The sequence below is a fragment of the Eublepharis macularius genome, chromosome 6 (assembly GCF_028583425.1).
Source record: "Eublepharis macularius isolate TG4126 chromosome 6, MPM_Emac_v1.0, whole genome shotgun sequence".
NCBI classification, from domain to species: domain Eukaryota; kingdom Metazoa; phylum Chordata; class Lepidosauria; order Squamata; family Eublepharidae; genus Eublepharis; species Eublepharis macularius.
This window is the reverse complement of record NC_072795.1, coordinates 10,335,346-10,356,691: the sequence shown is the minus strand read 5'-3', so window position 1 is coordinate 10,356,691 and position 21,346 is coordinate 10,335,346. Positions and strand designations below refer to the sequence as shown.

Here is a 21,346-nt window from a genome sequence, read left to right as displayed (position 1 = left end):
GCTTCCTTCCAACCACGGAGCAGCAAAGCAGTCACCAGTTGGGAGAAGACACCCAGGGGAGGGAGGGGAAAGGGGGTGTTCTGTAGCTATGGGCACTCCAATCTCATCCCTGCAAAACCTGATAGGCAGCTCTGACGGCCAAACACAGACTGCCAAACACAAACACAGATGCCGCCGGCATCACCCACCATTCCTGTATTGCTGGGAACAGCAGGATGCCCCTCTGCTTTTGCCTCCACGATCCACGATCCACGGATCAGGAATGGGAGATGATCAGCGTGGATCGTTTATTTGGGATCATTGCTGGCCCCGATCCACGATCAGCTGGATCATTAATTTTTTTGGGATCATGCCCACCTCTACTCAGAACTGTTAACACATTTACAGCACATAGGCATTGGTGATACTATGTAGTGTTGGTGGAAAGGGAACTGGTTCAGCTGGAGAGAGAGCATTTTCCAAGTATTGTCTTCAGATTTGTAAAAAACCCAAAAGAAAAGGAAGAAACCCTTCAAACCAAGGAAGCAAAGTGCAAAGTAAGAGGACTGCAATTTCCAATGATGTAATATTATTTGTATTATATACAGAATGTTAATGTACTGTTACATCATTAGCAATTATTGGCATTGTAATCTAGAGATGGGCACAAACTGGAAAAAAACAAAACCATGCAGTTCATGGTTCATCAAATTTCACGAACCACGAACCATGAACTTTCATGAACCTGCCCCTGTTCGCAAACCGGTTCATTTGGTTTGTGGAAACGGCAAATCTGGGTCAGAAAATCACCACTTTTGGTTCAGCAGAAGGTCACTTCTGGGCCAGAAGAAGGTCACTTCCGGGTCAGCAGAAGGTCTACAGGAAGTCCATCCCCTGTTGCCTAGGAAACGGATTGATTGGCACCAGGTTGTCTACAGTCACGAACCAAAAAATGAACCAAATGAACCAGCCTAAAGTTCGTGACGGTTCATCAGAAATGGGATCTGACGTTATAATTTAAATTTTCATCTTTACCAATAATATTAAAATGACAACTAGGAGACAGAAATAGCGTTAAGAAATGGGGGGTTGTAGTGCGGTTGGAAGTCAATAAAGAAAAGGGGGAGGGGAGGGGTGGGAAGCATATAGTAGGTATGTGGACAATAATTAAAATGTAGTAATATTATCTGTATGTTAACCATCCAATAAAAAACTTTATTAGAAACAAAAATAAAGAAATGGGATCTGATGAACCACGGTTGACCAACCACGAACCGGCCTGGTTTGTGCTTAATTTTGGTTCGTATTTCAGTTCGTGCCAATCTCTATTGTATTCCCCTTTGAATCTCAGTGACAAAGGCATAATAATAATAATGATGATGATGATGAAGATGATAATTTTATATACATATTATTTAACATTTGTGGGTTTAGGTGGTTTTTGGCTTCCTTCACCACTGTGCAGACCCACAGGGTGGTGGAGGAGCCGAAAATGGCCTCCCTGCCCCTCAAAGTGGCCATTTGAGGGGCAGGAAGGCCATTTTCGGCCTCCTCCACTGCTCTATGGGCCCACTTAGTGGTAGAACAGGCCAAAAATGGCCTTCTTGCCCCTCGCGGGAGGCGGGGGATGATGCTGCGGGCCCGCAGGGCAAGGTAAGTGTGTGGCTGGGGCTGGGGGTGGGGGCTGGGGTTTGGACAGTTTAAAGGGCCCTGCCATGGATCCCCCCCCTTCGCCGCCTGCCAGCTGACAGTTTAAAGGGACCTGCCACTTGCAAGGCAGGAAAGGACCCTTTAAACTGTCAAATGCCCCTTTCCCTGTCACTACTAAGTTGCTGGAAAGGGTTATTTAAACCTCACGAACCAGGAACTGGAGGCTGGGGTTTGGACAGTTTAAAGGGCCCTGCTGCTTGCAATCCACAGGATAAGTTTAAACTGCCCCTTTACGACCCAAACGAACCAGTTCGTGCGAGTTTGTGGAAGCTCATGGAAAAGAGCTTCCATGAACCACTGGTTCGGGAACCATGAACCAGCCTGGTTTGTGTGTTTTTTTGGGTTGTAATTCATGCCCATCTCTACCTGACACTTCCTCTGTACATTTTATAGAGCCTTATATCCCTTGCTGCTGAGTCTAAATGCTTGTACGTGTGTCATGTGCTGTCAAGTAGCCTCTGACCAATGGCGACCCTATGAATGAAAGATTTCCAAAAATCCTATCATTAACAGACTTGCTCAGATCCTGCAAACTAGAAGACGTGGCTTCTTTTATTGAGTCAATCCATCTTGTTTTAGGTCTTCCTTTCCTCCTGCTGCCTTCCACTTTTCCTAGCATTACTGACTTTTCCAGAGAATCTTGTCTCCTCATGATGTGATCAAAGTAGAATTTGTTGAAAATGCAATCTCACCTCTTATTGTCAACAACAGAACAAGAATGACCCTAATTCAACATACAATGAAGACAATCTGACTCAGTGTATTTTTGACCTCTTCATCGCAGGAACAGAAACAACATCTTTGACATTGCAATGGGCATTGCTCCTCATGGCAAACCACCCAGACATCCAAGGTAAGAGGGACTTTTGCATTAAAGGAAATTAATGTCCCCTGAGGGCAGATTTGCCCTCTTATTTTTAATTAATATGTTCTTTTAGGTGTTTTTATTTTGTAGTTAATTAACAGTACAGTCCTATTCATCCTTAACGGGGAGTATGTATCAATGAACAGAATTCTTAGTGGAAGTTCTCTTTGCCAAATTTCACCCCAAAATTCAGCAATCTATTTCTATTCCTCTTTTTAGCAATTTCATGAACAGGGATATTCCATTTAGAAGTCTCAGAAGTAATGCATATATGAGTATGGTTGAAAAATTAAGAACAAGATGAGCCATTAAAGAAGCAATTAAACAGAAGCAAAGATATGTTCAGAAGTTGTCTGAACATATCCTTGTTGCATTAGATTGATTTTTACCCTTTGTATCATATTACAATGGCATAACAACAGGCAGAAATCCACAGGTAAGGAATTCCATACTATTTCGTAGTTAGAAAAAAAATCCAAGCTAAATTAATGAGAGACCAAAAAGAATTCCTCTTTTGAAAGAAGAAAAGAGAAATCCATTGCTATATCTAAAAAAACAAAATATTTGAAACAGGAATTCCATGCCCCATAACAACACTACCAACGGATGAAGTGGCTCATACTTCTTTGTAAACCTGCAAGGGAAAGTGCTATGTGAAATTGGAAATGCCAGCCCATTCTCTCTCATCGAAGATAAAATGGATGAGAGGTATCCTGCTCTGAGCCATCTGTAAGAAAGGCAGGATAAAGCTGAACTAATAACCAACAAATAAAATAAGCTATAAGAATTAATATCTAGTTTATGTAACTTAGCCTCAAAAGAAATCATCAAGGTTTCATCTTTAGTATTAAAATACATCATATTTGTATGAAGAAGAGGAAAATATATTATTAAAATTATAGTATAAGGGCATCTACACAGTTGGGGGGACAGCACAATTTGAGTCCATTGGCACCTTTAAGACCAACAATATTTTCAGAGTATAAGCTTTCACGAGTCAGTCTCCTTTCTTCAGATACATTGCTGGGATGCTTTCTGAAGGAAATGGTTGAATATTCCCAAGAGCTTGCATAAATATATGCAGTCTGCTGGAAAGAAATACACGTCGCTCCAGTACACAGTTCTGAAGAGATGTATTTCAATAGCAAACTACTTCATGAGAGCAAAACGAACAGTTTAAAGATTCCCACCGTAGTACATAATTGAAACAGAGTAGAGACGTACAGGGCTGATTTTTCACTGGAGCAACAAGCTGCTAACCCGAGACCATAGACAAAGAAGCGAACCTGTCCGATATCTACGTATGAATGCTACTGCGTGGACCAGATAAGGAGACAGGTTGCTGACGAGGAAATCAATGTCTGAAAAACCTCTAGCTGAAGCTGAGATCAAAATTGCTTGGATCACAGTCCACCTTTCAAATCACTGATTGACCCACCAAGTTTGAGCACGCACACGACAACCAGAGGGTTCAGTCACACATGCCAAAGAATGCTTATGGAAAGGCCTGAAGATGAGTGTTGGGTTCCAGCTCAAGCACACACAGAACTCCTGGGCTGCATGATCACATCACTTCTGGGAAGTGACATCATTGCGCAGCGCCTTCTGCCATGCCTGGGAGTGCTCCCATGCACCATAGTGGGCCGATTTTGGTCCATTTGGGACTGAATTGAGCCAGTTTGTAGTCTTAATTGGCCCAAAATGAAGCACAGGAGCTCTCCAGAACCATCTCATCAGCATTCCCGCATTCTGCAGTGGAAGTGCAGCTAGGGCAGCACAACGGGCCCTGGAGTGCTCCTGCATTTTGCAGCGGATCGATTTCGGCCCCAAATTTTGGCCCAATTCAACCCCCTGTGGACCGTGGAAGCGCTGTGGGGAGGTCCTGAAGAGAGCTCCTGTGATTCACAGTGGGCCAATTTAGGCCCAAATGGGCAGGATTTGGCCTGTTTGGGGCCCAAATCGGCCCACTGTAGAGCATGGGTGCACACTGCACAGCCAGGGAGCATGCCCCAGAAGGTGCATTTCTCCTCCTTTTCCTCCACTGGCCAGATAAGCAGGGATGGGGGTGAAGGGTGGGAGTGGAGGATATTTTGAGTGGAGGACTGGCAATCCTACCATCTTGACTACCACTGTTTCATTTCCCTTCTTTCTATTGTGGCCAATGTAATAAAATTACTTGTCGGTTAAATGCCTGTGTCCCTTTGATCCTTTCACTCTTCCCTTGGAGAATTATTGCTACAAACTGTGAACTATCTATATACAACAGAGTCAAATGATCCCTTTACTCTGAAACTCATATTCTAGATCTACACAACTGGAAGATGCTCTTTGTGTGCCTTCCCTGGCTCAAGGACCAATTTGCGTTACAAGGACTCCAGTTTGTTTTTTTCCCCAATATTTAATACATACTGTTGCATGGACCAGAGAAGTCTTCCTTAATATTTTGAGATACTGACCCAAACCTTCAGCTCAATTTATTTTCCAATTTCTTGAATATATGATACAGAAGACTTTCACTGATTCACTAACTTGTTAGAAGCAAATTCAGTGTCCCAAATTAAGATTCATTTTTTATTACTGTTTTCCTCAGAGAAAGTCCACAAGGAGATGGAAGAGGTTTTAGGTTCATCTCAATCATTCAACTATCAAGATCGGAAGAAACTGCCCTACACCAGTGCTGTGATTTGTGAGATCCAGCATTCCCAGTATATCTTTATGTTCGGCATTCCCAGACAAACTACAAAGGATGTGAACATACTGGGTTTTGTCATTCCAAAGGTATCAGAAATTCTTAAGGTTGTACTCCTGGATCCAATGAGTAATAAGTATAAGAGGTCATAATTTAGATACATAACTGCTTCCTAGAGTTATAAAGGAGCTTCCTCTAGTAATTTTTGAAGACTACAATCTGTTTTCCAGAAATGATATCAAATAATACAGGGATTATTGTGTCAGCCCCCAACGTAACTGTCCTTTTCCATTCTGATCTACTCATGATCATAATTCTCTAAGCTTTATCCAAGTATTTGACAACCATGAGTACCCAAAGTGTTCATGTATTTAGCATTTGTTTCTTAAGAAGCTTTTCCAGCATCGTACTAGATGCAGAGGAGTTCTCCGTGTTAGTCTGTAGTAGCAAAGACTTAAAGGTCACTGTACTTCAACAGAAACCTTTCAAAAACAAAATCCAACGGGAAGCTGCTGAATTGGAATTCATATGTAAATTTGACTCAGGCTGGGACTGAATAAGGACTATGAATGGTTATCTCATTATCAGAAGTAACTGATTTCCTTAACAGACGCAAACTGATCTCCATATCAGAAGCAGCTGTTTGCATCTACTCCTCCCTCCCCTCTCCTCCTCTATATCTGACCAGTTTCTTCTTGCCCTCCATGCATCTGACGAAGAGAACTGTGATTCTCGAAAGCTTATGCTACAATAAAGTTGGTTAGTCTTAAAGGTGCTACTGGACTGTAATACTAAAACAATGGTAGTACTTGGGGAAAGTGCTCCTCTCATTGAGACCTTTTGGTTTCCCAACTGAGCACAAGTTGCCTCTCAGACTCAAGACCAAAATTCAGAAGTAGAACAGGCTATAGTGTGGCCAACCATATAACTGCTCTAGTGTCTCCTCAATTGTGCCCCCAAATGCACAAACTGTTTTCATTTTGCAGGCAGCATCTGTTTTGTAATAATAATAATAAGAACAATGACACCAATAACCCAGTGCTTATATACCACTCTTCAGGACAACTTAATGCCATACTCAGAGCAGTTTACAAAGTCAATGTCATTATTATCCCCACAACATTCACCCTGTGAGGAGGGAGGGGCTGAGAGAGCTCTGAAAGAGCTGTAACTAACCCACAGTCACCCAGCTGGCTTAAAGTGGAGGAGTGGAGAACACCAGGGCCAATCTGGGGATCCCAAAGGGTCCTTTGGCCTGGACCTGGAGCTCAAATGGAGCATCAAAATTACACTAAAATACTCACATTATGTATCATTGTCTTGATAGTACCTTATTTTATCTTCATTTTTCATCTTTTTATTGTTAGGGATTGAGACTAGAGATGGGTATGAACAGCAATACGAACAAAATAAAGCCACGAACAGCCCTATCTGCTGTTTGTGAACAAGCTGTTTGCGAGGCCCCATTCTAAACGAACAGGTGGTCGTTGCAAGCCTCGTTCATTGCTGTTTGTTGCTGTTCGTCAAGCCAGACAGTCTGGCACCTACAATCAATCCCCTTGGCAACTTAGGCAGGGATTGTCTGAACTCTGTCTGAACTCCTGCTGTTGCCCTGGAAACCCCAATCTAAGCCCAATTTAGCTTGATAGGCAGGTCTTCCTTTCAAGTGTGGAGTTCCAAATTTGTTACAACAAGGGAGCAAAGACCAGGGGGGAGGGGGGCTCCCAGCTCTGACTTTGCAGACAGTGCAGAGACAGTTGCTGTTGGCATTTTGATAGAGAGAGTGCATTGGAGCTTGATTTTTATTTGTGTGTGGTGGGATAGGGATCTACCCCTTCAGGTTCCAGGACTGCTGCCAGGCTCTGGGCCAAGCTATTATTCATTGTTGATACCTTTCCTGCTGCCTGCTCAGGTAAAGTTTCTGGGAGTGGTGCGGTAGGGATCTACCCGTTCAAGTTCCAGGGCTGCTGCCAGGTTCTGGGGCCAAGCTATTATTTATTATTGGTACCTTTCCTGGTGCCTTCTCAGGTCAGGTTTCTGGGAGTGGTGCAGTAGGGATCTTGACCACGAACAGCCAACCACGAACATGTTCATGAACAGGGCCATGTTCGTGGTTGTTCATGAGTCCCTGTTTGTGGACGGCAATGAACAACGAACATCATGTTCATTTTTTTTCTGTTCGTGCCCATCTCTAATTGAGACCTCAAAAGCTAAAAGTAGCCTGCCCCTTTCTGAACCTCGGAGGAGGTCTGGAAATAGAAGGGTTACCAGGTCTTCCACTATAGTGGGAAATCTCCTGTCAGCAGCCCCCATACCTTGCTGCACCTCAGTACGGGGTGGGGGTGGGTGCACAGGAAGCAAATTTGGTAAATTTGGTTCAGTAATATTGAACTGGAGAAAAAAACCTTGGTATTCTCGTAAATACTGAATTGATTGTTTAGTTTGGATCAGTATTACAGAGCAAATTCAGTAAAATTCAGCCATTGGCTCCTATGGGAAACTCAATTCATCTTTATCCAGTGGTCTGAGGCAGGAAGTAATTTTTTGACCAAATTTTAACAAATTTCTAGGGTACTTACTCCTGAGTATCCTCTAAAGAACCATGACATTTCGAGATTCGGTTTCATTTTCTCCGCCATGTCGGACGCTCCTCTTCGCTGGCTCGAGAGGAAGCGGCCGAGCACCCTGTCCGGGCGGCTGATCTGCGAAGATTAGCCCCCAAAACTCCCAGTGAGGGAGGCTGGGTCCGGGACGCTGCGGGAAGAGCCCCCCGGAATCAATGCGGGGGGTTAATTGCCCGTTTGTCCCTACGGAGGCCGGCGGACGTGCGCGGCGCCTCGAGTGCTGCCGGGCCATGAGAAACGGCAAAGAGCAGAACTAGGCGAGAGCCTACAAGTAAGCGAATCCCTTCTGTTACTACAAGCGCACGCGAAGGAGTGGTGGGATCTGAAGCTAAGAAGGCTCGTTCTTCCCCTTCTCTGAGTTTCAGAATCTGGTTGGCGGTCCCCCCCCCCTAAAATGGCAACAAAAAAACAAAGTCCCGCCCTTGGCAAGTCAGTTTCGGCTGCCTTAAAGGGAGAATCGCTGGAGGAAATTGTACGGAGGGCGGTTGGTGAAGCTATAAAACCCTTTGTTGACAAGCTGAATGAAACAGATCAAAGGGTGGGCTTAATTGAGAGCGAAGTGAAAACCATCAAGGAAGCAGCGGGGGGGGGCAGAGAAGTCTGCTCGGGAAAGTGCGTCACTCGTGAAGGCTACGAATAAAGAGCTTAAACTGGTGGAGAATCAGTTGATCGGGCTACAAGTGGAACGAACACAGACAATTTTGCGCCTCCAGAATGTGAAAGAGGAGGAAAACGAGGACTTACGGGGTCTTGTCTCGGAACTATTGGCGACACCCGCGAGGGCAACTAAAGAAGAAGTTAAAAGCGCCATTTTGGAAGCCCGTCGGGCTACTTCAAAGTATGCAATGAAGCGTCAGTTGCCGCGCGAGATCATCATCGATTTTTCATCTAAGAGGATCCGGGACACTATCCTATACAATTCATACAATGCAGATTTGGACTTCTTGGGCAACAAAATTAAGATATTGAAAGACGTCCCATTTCTAGTCCGGAAAAGACGTTTTAAGTATAAAAAGTTCGCAGCTCTTCTGAGAGAACGTGGAATAAAGTACAAATGGTTATTTCCGGAAGGAATCTGGTTCACCCATAAAGATCAAGCCTTTAAGATATTATCAGAAGATCAACTAAGGGATTTTGAGGACAGGAACCCAGAATTCCAGTGCACCAAGCAAGACGAAAAGGAGAAGTCTGAGGGGGAGGGGGAGGAAACGAGCACTGCGGCTGCAGTTGCGCAGAGAGAACTCCGTCCGGGACCCAGGAGGGGAAGAAAAATTTAACTTGAAATTAAATTGTAATTTGCATTTAGTAAGGTCAACCACTCCATCAATATAATATAAAGCTTTAACTTTTGAATAATGGCAGTATGAAGGGAAAACAGAAATGTAGTGTTTAGTGTTTGTAGGGTACCTTCCCCTTTTTTCCACCCCTCCCTCCCTCTCTCTTTTTTCTCTCCTCTTTCCTATCCCTTGTGCTATTGTAGTCTTTTGTAGTTACTGTTTTGTAGGGTATGTATGTATGTAGTAGTTGTATGTTAGATATTGAAAATAAAAAATTATATATAAAAAAAAAGAACCATGACATTTCATAAAGATTGGATTCGGAAGGACATTTTATGGCCCCACAAAGAAGGTACCCCCAGCCCCCTCCAATCTTCATTATTCCCTATGGGGAAAATCATCTGGGAGCTATCCAGGGGGCTTGGGGGTAGCATTGTGCAAGGAAAAATATGTGGGCCCCTGAACAAGGTGCCCCAGCCATTCCATTTGTTCCTATTGTGGGAGAAAGTCCAAGCTGACTCCCTCTGCCGGAACACATGAAACAAGGCTGCCATGGCCAGAGGCACATTCCCAAATACAAGCTCCACGCCAGACAGTCCAACAGAACTAAATTGATGCCCCCTAAAAACCCCAGCTCTTCCTGACCAGGCTGACTAGAAACTCTCCATTGAGAGTTTCTAAGATGAGAACTTTTACAAGTTCTTTCTCAGGGGCATATATACTGAGGAAAGCATGCAGCAGCCAAGGCATGTTCCCAAATGCAAGTTCATCCTTGGGGAAGCCCAACAAAACCAAACTGATGCTCCTCCAAAAACCCCAGTGTCCCCTAACCAGGCTGATAATTGTTCCCTAGGAGGACCAACCTCACACCAGAGATAATCACCCATAACAAACAGAAGCAAAGGACCATCTTGCAGTGAGAAGCAAATTAAAGCAAGGGAATGAAATTCCCCCCCCCCCCCCGGAACCAAAGTGAAGCACAGGAAGCAACTTCACACCAGAGCATCACATCCATTCCACCCATCCAAGCTGAAGCAAGGGACACTGTTGCAACCTATCCCAACAGAACCAGGGTTATTCAGAGCAGTCAGGCACTGAGTTCAGTCAGTGAGGGGCCATCACAGAACAGAACCAAGTAGTACATAGCCGCAAGCACAAGGTAACAGCAAGCAAGCACGACTGCATAAGATGGATCCCACCCACGTGGCCTCAAGCTGAAAGTGAAAGAAGTATTTGGGAAACCCAAGTAATCCTCTCTCTGCAGCAGCCTTCATCATTGCCCCCACCCCTGCAAAGAGGAAGGTTAACATTAGAACAACACATTATATACATTATATTACACAAACAGCATTCTGTAGCTTTGTTTGAGTGTTTCTATGACACATGCTGTGTCATTCTACTTTCCCTAACATCTCTCTCTGACTCTTCCCATCCCAGTGGCAAGAGAACATTTCTCGAGCCTCTTTCTCAATAATCTGTGGACATTTTTTATGGTATCTGTGTGTGGCAGGGTCCAAATTGCAGTGTGCATTTGTTGTGCCAACTGAGTCAACTGTCTTTCTGTTGGTTTTCTATCTAACTTTTAAGTCCTGATAAGGGCATTTTTCTGCACCTCACAGACTCCAAGAGGATGCAGACCTCATGGCAGGCTTACCTCATTCACTCTGGAAGTCCAAAGTTAGGAAATCGAAGAGCGGCATGCTGACCTTCAGGAAAACCAACCGCTCAACTCTCTAGGGGAGCAAGCTAGTGTGATGTGAGCAGAGAATGTTGCCTGCATGGGAAAATACGTGCTTGTTCTCCCTGCTTGTTGGAGGGCATGAGTGGAGGTTCTGAGCCTTGAAAAAGAAGTCCAGCCAAGCTACCTCTTTCATGGCTCAGTAGCTCAGTGAATTGGTAGAAAGCAACTCAGCAGATCAGCAGAAAGCAAGTCATAAGGCTTTAAAAGTAGTCCCTGACTATTGCCTCCTTTGAATCCTGGATCATGTGCTCATGTTCCCAGAGGTGTCGAGGGCACAGCAGAGTATCTCCATCTCCATGGACATTCCAGTGCTGGCCATGGGGAGAGCCTGCTGAGAAGGGGTGAAGGGGGTACCAGCAGAACTTGCCCCCTCCCCTGCATGCTGTGCTAGCAGGAAGCCCCTCTTGCCTTTCCTACACTGCTTTGCAAAGAGAGGGCACTTCTCTCACTGGTGACATTCCAAGAATGCCTGGCAGAAGTGCCCTTGATACATAAGTCGCACATGATCGCCAACATGTACAACTCCCTCTTGGTGAGAGGCTGATGCAGTGAGACAATGCCATTTTGCTGCCTTCTCATGAGCACATGCATTCCTGGAAAATAGTCTGCATGTCCTGCATCTGGATCCAGGAAGGAGGTCATAGTGCTCTGAAGCATATGGACCAGAGGAATGACCAGACTCAGGGTCACCTTGATGGATGAGATTGTAACAGTGAATTCTTTGAAGGGCCTCAGGACCTCCATTGTCTACGAGATGGTGAGCCAACCCTCTGGACTGAACTCACCTTTCTCCTTCTAAATGTTGCTCTCCAAGAGCCACAACGTCAGGGCAGCCTGTTGCTCCACCAAATGCTCAAGCATGGCATGGGTGGAGTTCCAGCAAGTGACATCAGAGATCAGGCAATGCTCCAGCCTGCCTATCTCAGCCTGTTCCTGGTGCAGTTGTTGTGTTACTTTCATGCTGCTTGAGAAGTGACTCGAGTCACCGGCATTTCCTTAGGAGACCCTCGAACTCACGAGTTACGAGGTCCTCTGCAGGCTCATCGGAACCCAGACCAAATGTGTTCTTCACCACAAGGTGAAGTTTGTGGGCCTCACAGTAAATGTGCTAGAGGCCTGCTCACGCTGCTGCTGCCTTCTTGTTTGCGCTGCCTTCAGTCACCATATATCCCATGTTGAGGCTTCTCTCACCTACCCAGTCCAGAAACTCCCTCTCAATAGGGACAGTGATATTTTCCATCATGTGTGCCTTATTGAGAACCTCAGTGTGGAGTAACGCCTTGCAGTAGCTGGCCCAGCTGTCTCCCATGTGGCCCTACCTGACACTGGTCATCCCACCCCACCCTGAAAGTCATTGGGTTTCCAGCAGTGCACCATAAGTAAGAGGTACACATGTTGTGACTGAGTGCAGGTTCAGATGTTGGACATGAAGTCACGGTTCTCCCGAAGGCACAAGACAACTGTGCCGTCATGTATTCCTTGGCAGCCCTGTAAACACCACAGTCCTGCTCAGCATGGTGCGAGCAGGTGGTGTGTACCAAGGACAGACTAGCTGGAGCAGCCCTTGGAAACCAGTCCCCTACTATGGAAAACAAGTGTCCATCCATGGCAATTATCTCCATGATCTTCTAAGTGACAGGCCTAGATGCCCGCTAGATCCCCCTTCTTGGCACACTAATGGTGGTGGGAAACTGGGAGGAAGACCACCAAAGATGGTCACAGGTTGACTCCCCTGCTGGCTTGTTGGCAGCCATGTGATACCAGCCCCTCCCCCCAAAGAAGCACTGCCTTGTGTTGCTTCCTTATGTGGTTCCTGAGGCTGGTCATCGAGAGATTATTCACATCCTTTCCTTGACTGACCCAGGGTGTACACTGCTGACACTGTGCATACTGTGGGTCCTCTGTCTTCTGGAAATGATCCCAGATGTTTGAGAACAAGGGGAGCCCATTCTGCCCTTGTCCTCAAGCCAGACATACAGTGTCTAAGCTGTTTATGATAATACATCCATAAACTTTCCTTTCAGCATGGGGTAGGGTTAACTGCTGCTAATTAGGTATGTGGCACTATATTAGCAAGCAGCTTAACTCCTCTTCAGGAATCATGGTATACATGAACCCCAATTTACAGGTAAGCCTATGTTAAAAAAAGTACTTCTAATGTGCCTTGCCTGGCTCCAAGGGAGCCCACCACGAGAGAGAGTTCTGGTAAATAACCAAACTGAGCCAGCCCATTATTGAGCGGAGCCGTGAAGGTGTCTTCTCCCCTGCATATAGAAAGGGAAAAAAGAGAACAGCATTGGAAGGTTACAGCACATTGACACTTTATAGACCTATCTGAGATTTATACAACCTAGCATCATTTTGTGAACTTTTATCTTGATTAATGTGAGTTCTCCCTTCCGCCTCTGCCTAACTCACACCACTCTTCCCCCCTCTCATCTGGGAATAAAAGGCAGGTAACAGTGTTTCTTTGCTGTCTTCTACCAATGCCATTACCAAAGTTGACCCGAATTAACCCAAATTTAAGTTCAGGAATACCAAATCTGATTCAGTATTTCCCTTTGAGATTAGTATTTCTGAATTTTCAGGCAAATTTGGTATTTTTAAAGGAATACCAAATCTGAATTGCACATTCCTTCTCAGTACACTAGCAGGGGTAAAAATAAGGAGAAAACCATTGTCAAATTGATTGTGTGATATCAATTCCGCAGTGAATCCAGAACTGATGCCATATAACTTCATCAAAAGCCCAATGATAAAACCATAAAATTTACACTGAATCCCAGAGTGGCATAACCACTTCCAGGTTCAACCCAGAAATGACTTCATGCTGTTAATGCAATCCACTAACCATGTCCCTGTTCCCCAATCTTCTATCAAGAGAGCCAGTTTGGTGCAGTGGTTAAGAGCACAGGCCTCTAATCTGGAGAACTGGGTTTGATTCCTCACTCCTCCGCTTGAAGCCTGCTGGGTGACCTTGGGCTAGTCACAGTTCTCTGGAGCTCTCTCATCCTCACCCACCTTACAGGATGTTTTGTTGTGGGGATAATAGTAACATAAAAACCCACAAAAACCAATAGTAACATACTTTGTAAATCACTCTGAGTGGGTGTTAAGTCATCCTGAAGGGCGGTATATAAATTGAATGTTATTATTATTTATTATTATCAGATGCCAGCCACTGGCAAGCAACCGTACGAAATGGCAAAGATTAGATTTAAGAGAGTGACTGACAAAATATTTAATGTCTTGGTCTGTATATATCCTGAGCCAACAGTCTCATCCTTGCAGGAGACCACCATTTACCCAGATCTTCGCTCTGTTCTTCTTGATCCTAAACAATGGGAGACACCTGAGGCATTCAACCCAAACCATTTTTTGGACAAGGATGGACATTTTGTGGAAAGAGAAGCATTTCTTCCATTCGGAGCAGGTACATGCAAACTTCTGAACTAATTTGTGGTTGATAGTTGTTTATAGGGCTGTCTGAAGGACTAAACTCAGTATTTTCTCGTTGGGTAGAATATTCTTACAAATGACATTACTGGAACATTATATATAATAGGCAATCTTTCCGTAGGATTTTGTTGAGGAAACAGCTGAAAGGCAAAATTCTGTTAAATACAGATTGGGTATAATGAGGAACTTGTTTTGTCCTCCCATTGCCTGCCTTTTCTTTTGCATAACTTTCTAGAGCTCTTCTATTCAGCAAGAAAATTGGCCCCATAGTTAGTGTTACCAACCTCCAGGTGGGACTTGGAGATCTTTCAAAATTCCAATGGATCTCCAGACTACAGAGATCAGTTCTCCTAGAGGCACTGGCAGCTTTGGAGGGTGGGCTCTATGGCATTATACCTTGCTGAGGTCCCTTACCTTCCCAAACTCTGCCCTCCCCAGCTTCCATCCCTCAAATCTTCAGGAATTTCCCAACCTGGAGTTAACAACCCCAAATGTAGTGTTTGCTCTAAATGTTTGATGCTTTGCACAAAGGCGCAAAGTCTGAAGCACAAATCCAATCCTGAGATACTTATGTAGTGAAAGCAGGAATCGAATGTGGGCATTTCTGCAAGCAAAGCATGCCCTTTTCCATTAAACGATGATTTCTCTCTTTTAGCCTCTTTCCATAGCAGTAAAGCAGTGCAAATATTACAGCTCTGGGGGGAAAACAGGGACTTGACTACTTTTCTAAACATATCAATAGGCAGTGGTGTTGGGAACCTTCCCAACCGCAAGCCTCTGTCCCTTGTCTATTAGCGTATGCTATTCTCCCTTTCCAAACTGATAGGTGTAGGCTGAACAAAAAAGTCGCTGGAAGACACTGCACAGCACCAAAAGAGGGCTGAGTATTAATAAAAGCCACCTTGGAAGCTTTCTCAACAAACAGGGATTCTAAAATTAAGAATGTAGCTGCTTGACCAATGGTAACCCAATGCAATGTTCCACATTATGGTTTCTGTTGATCCACCACTCTGCTTGGTGAAAGATGAGGCTGGTGCACCTCTAGATAGTGACCTCATTTAATGACCTACACAGCAGGTCAGTTCTACTAAGTAAGCCCTACCCTTTGCCTTAAGAGAGTCCTTTAGCGGGATTCTTGTGGTGGATGGTGAATCTCCAGCTGGGCATAGCCCACTTGACATATGTCCCTCCAAGGCTTGAGGCAAACCACCTCCAACAAAGGACAATTTACACAGCTTTGGAATGGAGAAAGATGGCAAGATAGTAGCTCCTGAATATCAAGTATTCTGTGATTTTCTGTTGAAACTATGGAAAGGTAAATAAAAGTTACTAATATTTTCAACATGGGGATGTTAAGAAATGACATTCTCTTTTCCATAAGGTCCTACAACTCTTTGATTGATGGTCAGCAGTTTTAATAAATCTGTGATCGGACCTTCCCAGCACCTTAAAAAAGGAAGTGCCAGTCAAGAGGGGCACTGTGCCAGACTTCGGCCACTTGGCAGGGGGACAGGAGTTTTAGTCCTTTCTGTCCCTTCAGAGGGTCACTTAAATCACGGGGTGTCTGACAAAGATAGTTTTGAGTCTTGAAATCTTATACTGTGAAAAGCTTGTTCATCTTTATGATTCTACTGGAGTCAAATTGCACCCCCCCACACACACTCCTCCTCTAGTCTTTTGGTCATCGTTTTTTTCCCATGAAGAGACATAGAAGCAGGGCTTTTTTTCAGCTGGAACGCAGTGGAACAGAGTTCCGGCACCTCTGGAAAACTCCAGTGGCGTGGAAGGCAATCTAAACTCCCCTCTGTCTGGAGATCAGGGGGCGGGGCCACCAGCCCTGTGACCGTTTTCGCAGAGGGCAACCCACTAAGTACCACCACTTCTTTTCCCAGAAAAAAGCCCTGCATAGAAGTAAACACCTCCCATCTCCAATTGTCCTCAATTTGAGCAGGAAGCTGAATTTTATCATTTAAAAAAATTCTAGAAAGATATGATCACAGGTCTCAAAATATTTCAGGTTTAATAGGGGGTCAAGCCAGTGGCCTAGAAATGTCTACTGAAAAATATTGGGTAGATGCTTCTTCCAGCTATTTATAATCAGTGTGGGCTGATGCACAAGGATCAGTACTTGGGATAGCCCCTCGATACCAGTGAGTTCCCTCTCAAAAAAATCCCTTATTTTCAGGTTTCACTTCCAACTGTTGTTCGTTAAAGGCCCTCACCTATGTTAGATTGGTCACTTTGCTGACACTCAGGGTTGAAAATACGGAACTGCTGATAATTTTACTAGCATTCATGTAGGCAGTTGTTGTTTTTTTCAGATATGGATTAAAACATATTAAAAACTAAGAAAAAGTAAAAAAGGGGAAGGGGAATTTAAAACAGAAATGCTGAATCTAGACCAAGGTTCCTCTGTTATTCTTCCTCCTTTCAACGTAGCATATTACTTGCAAATATGTCAAGGGAGAAAAAAGTAAAGGGAATTATTGATGCAGGCTATAAAAGCAGACCATGTTTCGTTTCTCTGTGCTAAGCTGTCCTAGGGCAGGAAGCTGTGCTGTTTTCTGCCCAAAGGCTGACAGTGATGACTGAAACAGGTCCCGATAAACATCTTCCAGCAGTTTTGTGGTCAAGGGAGGGGGTGGATCCTTGGAACAATCAGCTGTTCCAACCTTCATCATTTTCTTTGTGTCTTCTGCTATCCCTACGTTTGCTGGACGGGGAAGCATGCAGTATTGCCCACAGGCTGACATCTGTGGATTAGTAGGATTTGAGGATTTGACAGCTGTGGATTAGTAGGATTAGTAGGATATCTGAAGAAAAGAGCTGTGACTCATAAAACCTCATACCCTGAAAATCTTTTAAGTCTCTAAGGTGCCTATAGACTCAAATCTTGCTGTTCTAATGCAGACCAACATGGCTACTCGCTAAATCTATCTGTTCCTGATAACTTAGCCTTGAGAATGCAGCACTACAGTAGAATAAACTGTTTTTTTAATGGTTGCTCTATTCTTAAGTTTCCTACTTGTCGTTCATGATTTTCTGAAGAATTGTATAAGATTTCTGAAACATCATGTCGAAAAACTCTCATTGCTTTCAGGATGAGAAGACTCAAAGCATGCTCTTTAGATTGTGTACCTTGTCAGGACATGCCTTGCGTGCGCAGATAGCAATGCTGAGCTGCAGGGAACCGTTGCTGTAGAGGCACAAACACACACATCCAACATTAAAGGTGTATGATATTTCTTTACAGTGACTATATATTAATAGTTTGCAATTGTTACAAGACTGACCGGCATAAGGCCCTGCCAGACACACTGTACCAACAGAGGGCGGAATATAATAGCATTACAACCCTTAAGTACATTCTTACTTAGTTACAGGAGGTTACATAAGCCAAGACAATTAACCAATCACGGAGCAATTGCTGACTCACTATGACTGAGGGCCAAGCTACACATGACGAATGACACTTGAACGGCAAGTGTATTTCTCCCTGTTCACTTGCCCTCCACTCAGTCCACTTGCTGTTCAAGTGTCATTCGTCATGTGTAGCTTGGCCCTGAGTCTAATTAGCTTTGTGTCTCACCTGACATACAATCATGTGACTTTGTACCTGTCAGGCTAGATCATTCTGATCTAGCCTTCTGTCACTGTCACTGTCAGTAAACAGCTTCAACAGAGTGTCAGGTATTTTGGGCTGTGAACCAAAATCAACTTCCTGAAGGTGTTGATACATAAGTTAAAACTGTTACCATGAGTGGAGAGTAAGAAACATCTACACTAACATGTCCCAGGGCCAAGCTACACATGACGAATGACACTTGAATGGCAAGTGTATTTCTCCCTGTTCACTTGCCCTCCACTCAATCCACTTGCCGTTCAAGTGTCATTCATCATGTGTAGCTTGGCCCACAGTGTCAATGTAACCCACTTTCAAGCCCAAATCCACAGTAAATATGCCTGAGTTTAACAGAGGTAACCCTCCTTCCATCAACTCTCATTCTTTTTTCTAAAGGAGTTTCTGACTTTGATTTAACACCCATTTGAAGAGAATATCCCCAAGATAGGCTGTGGCACACACAATGGCTACATAAAGAGGTGCAGTAGCATAGTGGTTAAGTGGTTGAGATGCAAATCAGCACTCTGCTGGTTCCAACCCCACTACTGTAATGAGCTCTGCAGGTGGCCTTATATAAGCCACCCTTCTCAGCTCCAGCTCCCCTGTTGTATTATGGGGACAGTAACAACACTGACTTTGTTCACTGCTCTGAGAACCAAGCTACAAGTGACGAATGACATTTGCCTGGCAAGTGAACAGACTCACGTGTATTCCTCCCTGTTCACTTGCCATTCACTTGCTCTCCACTTGATCAAGTGAACAGGGAGAAATACACGTGAGTCTGTTCACTTGCCAGGCAAGTGTCATTTGTCACTTGGAGCTTGGCTCTGGGTTTGGCACTGATCTGTCCCAAAGGCTGGTATATATGCACACAGTTGTTGTTATTGTTGAGTTGCCTCTCCAAGCTGGGAAGAATCTAGATAGAATGAACACAACTTTTATTAAGGGGAGGTCAGAGAAACATTTGGGCTGGGAATGTAATTAACTGTATAATCCTAAGAAGAGTTACTGCAGTCTAAGCCCTTTGGCTGCTTAGACTAGAGTAACTCTGCTTAGGATTTCACTGCTTAGACTGGAGTAACTCTTCTTAGGATTTCACTGTAAATGAAGCAGTCAAAATATTTTATGAGGTCATCTAAATAAAATAAAACAGCCAGTCCAAGCATGCAAACTTACTCCACCCAAAAAAGGAATCAAGAGGCTGAAGAGGCAACCGGGAGAACATATAGCTAAGTATCGAAGAAGATCTCTCTGTGTGAAGGAACTGATTCCCATGGTAATGGTCCAGGCATCTGGGCAGCAAATAATTCAAAAGAGGGGATTCAAATTCGTAAGGGGAATTTGTAGGAACTTTCTGGCTCCATTTATCAGACAGGGAGCCATGTCCAGAAACAAAATATGGTTTTCTGTCCAAGCTTTGAAAGAGGGCAGTCATATAAACTGTCTGCAAGTAAGGGACGATTGGGTAGTTGAATATTTTGGGAAATTTTTTAAAGGGCAGAATTTTGTTCAACAATTACAAGATCAACCTGAGGTGTGAAAACCTTGCTTTGAGATATGCAAATGCAACAAATGCTTTATGTTGATAAAAGCCCCCACAACCTCCAGACAAATTATCTCTGGACCTCCTTCCATTACCAAAGGCCAAAGCCAATGTTACATGAAAATAAGTTGCTTGACTTGTGGTGAAGGATGGGGATTTGGAATTATATGTAGATACCATTGTGTGGTATGGAGTTTGATATTGTTACAATCCCCTTTGCTGACTGACTAAAACAAGCACCTTCTCAAGGTAGGCATACTGGTACCCATGAGGATACCTGCCAAAGTTTCTTTAATGATTATGTGCACAATGATTAAACACTTAAGGGGATTGATTAATGATTTGATGGCCAGATACAGGACATGGTGAGACCTCTCTCAGAGGCAATCATTTGACTGAATTTAAAGTGTTGAAATTAAGAGTGGTCCCACTCTTGTGTATCTTTTGTTGGGTGGGGGGAGAAAAATATGATGAAACCAACACAACTTGCCAATGAGCAATTTTAGGAGGTGGAGGGAAGTCTTGGCTCTTTCACTCATGTGACTTTACCAAAGTCCAAACTAGATGTTTATCTTGACAGTACTTTCTAGACAATACATGGAAATGTTTTACTTACTTGCTGCCTTCCTTTATTTCCTCTGTAGGGGCCCGTGTATGCCTGGGAGAACAACTGGCGAAGCTTGAGCTCTTCATCTTCTTCATCAAGCTGCTGAGGTCGTTCACTTTCCAGGTGCCAAAAGGAGTAAAGAAGCTCAGCGAAGAACCTATAATTGGGTTAACATTGCCTCCCCAACCTTATAAGATATGTGCTGTTCCTCGCTTTGCTACATCATAAACTATGCAATTTGGATTGTTTCAGGTGGGTAGCAGTATTGCTCTGTATTAGAAGAGCAAGATTGGGGTCGAGAAACACCTTAGAGACCAACTAGATTTCAGGGGTGAGCTTTTCAGAGTCAAATCTTCCTCAAAAGTTCATACCCTGGAAATAATTGGTATCTAAGGAGCTATTTGACCTGAATTATGCTATTATAAAAGTCGGAGTGGTTCGTATGTTACTGTCATTCATTCCTTTATTCCTTTCACTTTATTTTGAATTTTTCTGTAAGAATTTGACTAATGCCTACTCAAGGTGGAATTCTGGCAGGGCTGCAATGTTGCTGGTTGCTAAAGTTTTACTATGGCCAGACAAATAAACTTATTTGTAATATGATGTCTTCAAATAAATGCTTGATACAGAATTCTGGTGATATGTAAAATGAGAAATTTATCATTCTTTTGATTTGCTTTTCAAAGAAGTGATGGGTTGCATAGAGGAAAGAGATGTGTCAGAACAGAGTTAGAGAACAAGTTTATACATAAAGAATATTTACACACAAGCCTTACATCTACTGTGGTCCTTACAAATGCAAGTTTATAAAGGAAGAATATTCACATACAAGCCTTATCTCTAGTTATGGCATCAAAAGCATTTTTAGCAAACACACAGAGAGAGTGATGGGTGTATGAAAGACAACAGCAACTCCTCCTTTGCCGATGTAAACATCATATCTACCCTTTAAGGTGGGAATAGCTGGGGGAGATTTACTCCTCCAGTCATGTCTCAGTGACACAAACCAGGCCAGTAGAATCCATTATTAAGTCTCAGATAAAATTCCATAGAACCATGATTCACGCTAGAAGCATGAGTTCTCATTGCTGGGTCCCTGCAATCAACTAGCAGAAAGCGAGGACATAACCTAATCATCTCGATCAAATTCAAGGTGAAACCTTGCAATTGCTTTTGATCATCGGTGTGGTGCCCCGTAATATCCATGTAGAAATTAGGGGTGTGCAAAAC

The 21,346-nt window shown here is 43.8% G+C and overlaps 1 protein-coding gene across 1 annotated transcript in view; it reads left to right on the top strand.

Moving 5' to 3' along the window:
• LOC129332941 (cytochrome P450 2J2-like) overlaps positions 1-20,867 on the top strand; it is a 31,959-nt gene extending 11,092 nt beyond the window's left edge. Inside the window, exons 6-9 of the mRNA XM_054984261.1 lie at positions 2,401-2,542; positions 5,145-5,332; positions 14,177-14,318; positions 20,154-20,867. Coding sequence (XP_054840236.1) covers positions 2,401-2,542; positions 5,145-5,332; positions 14,177-14,318; positions 20,154-20,344 — 663 coding nt within the window. The 3' untranslated portion in view covers positions 20,345-20,867. The remainder of the gene's footprint in view (positions 1-2,400; positions 2,543-5,144; positions 5,333-14,176; positions 14,319-20,153) is intronic.
• The last annotated feature ends 479 nt before the right edge of the window (positions 20,868-21,346 follow it).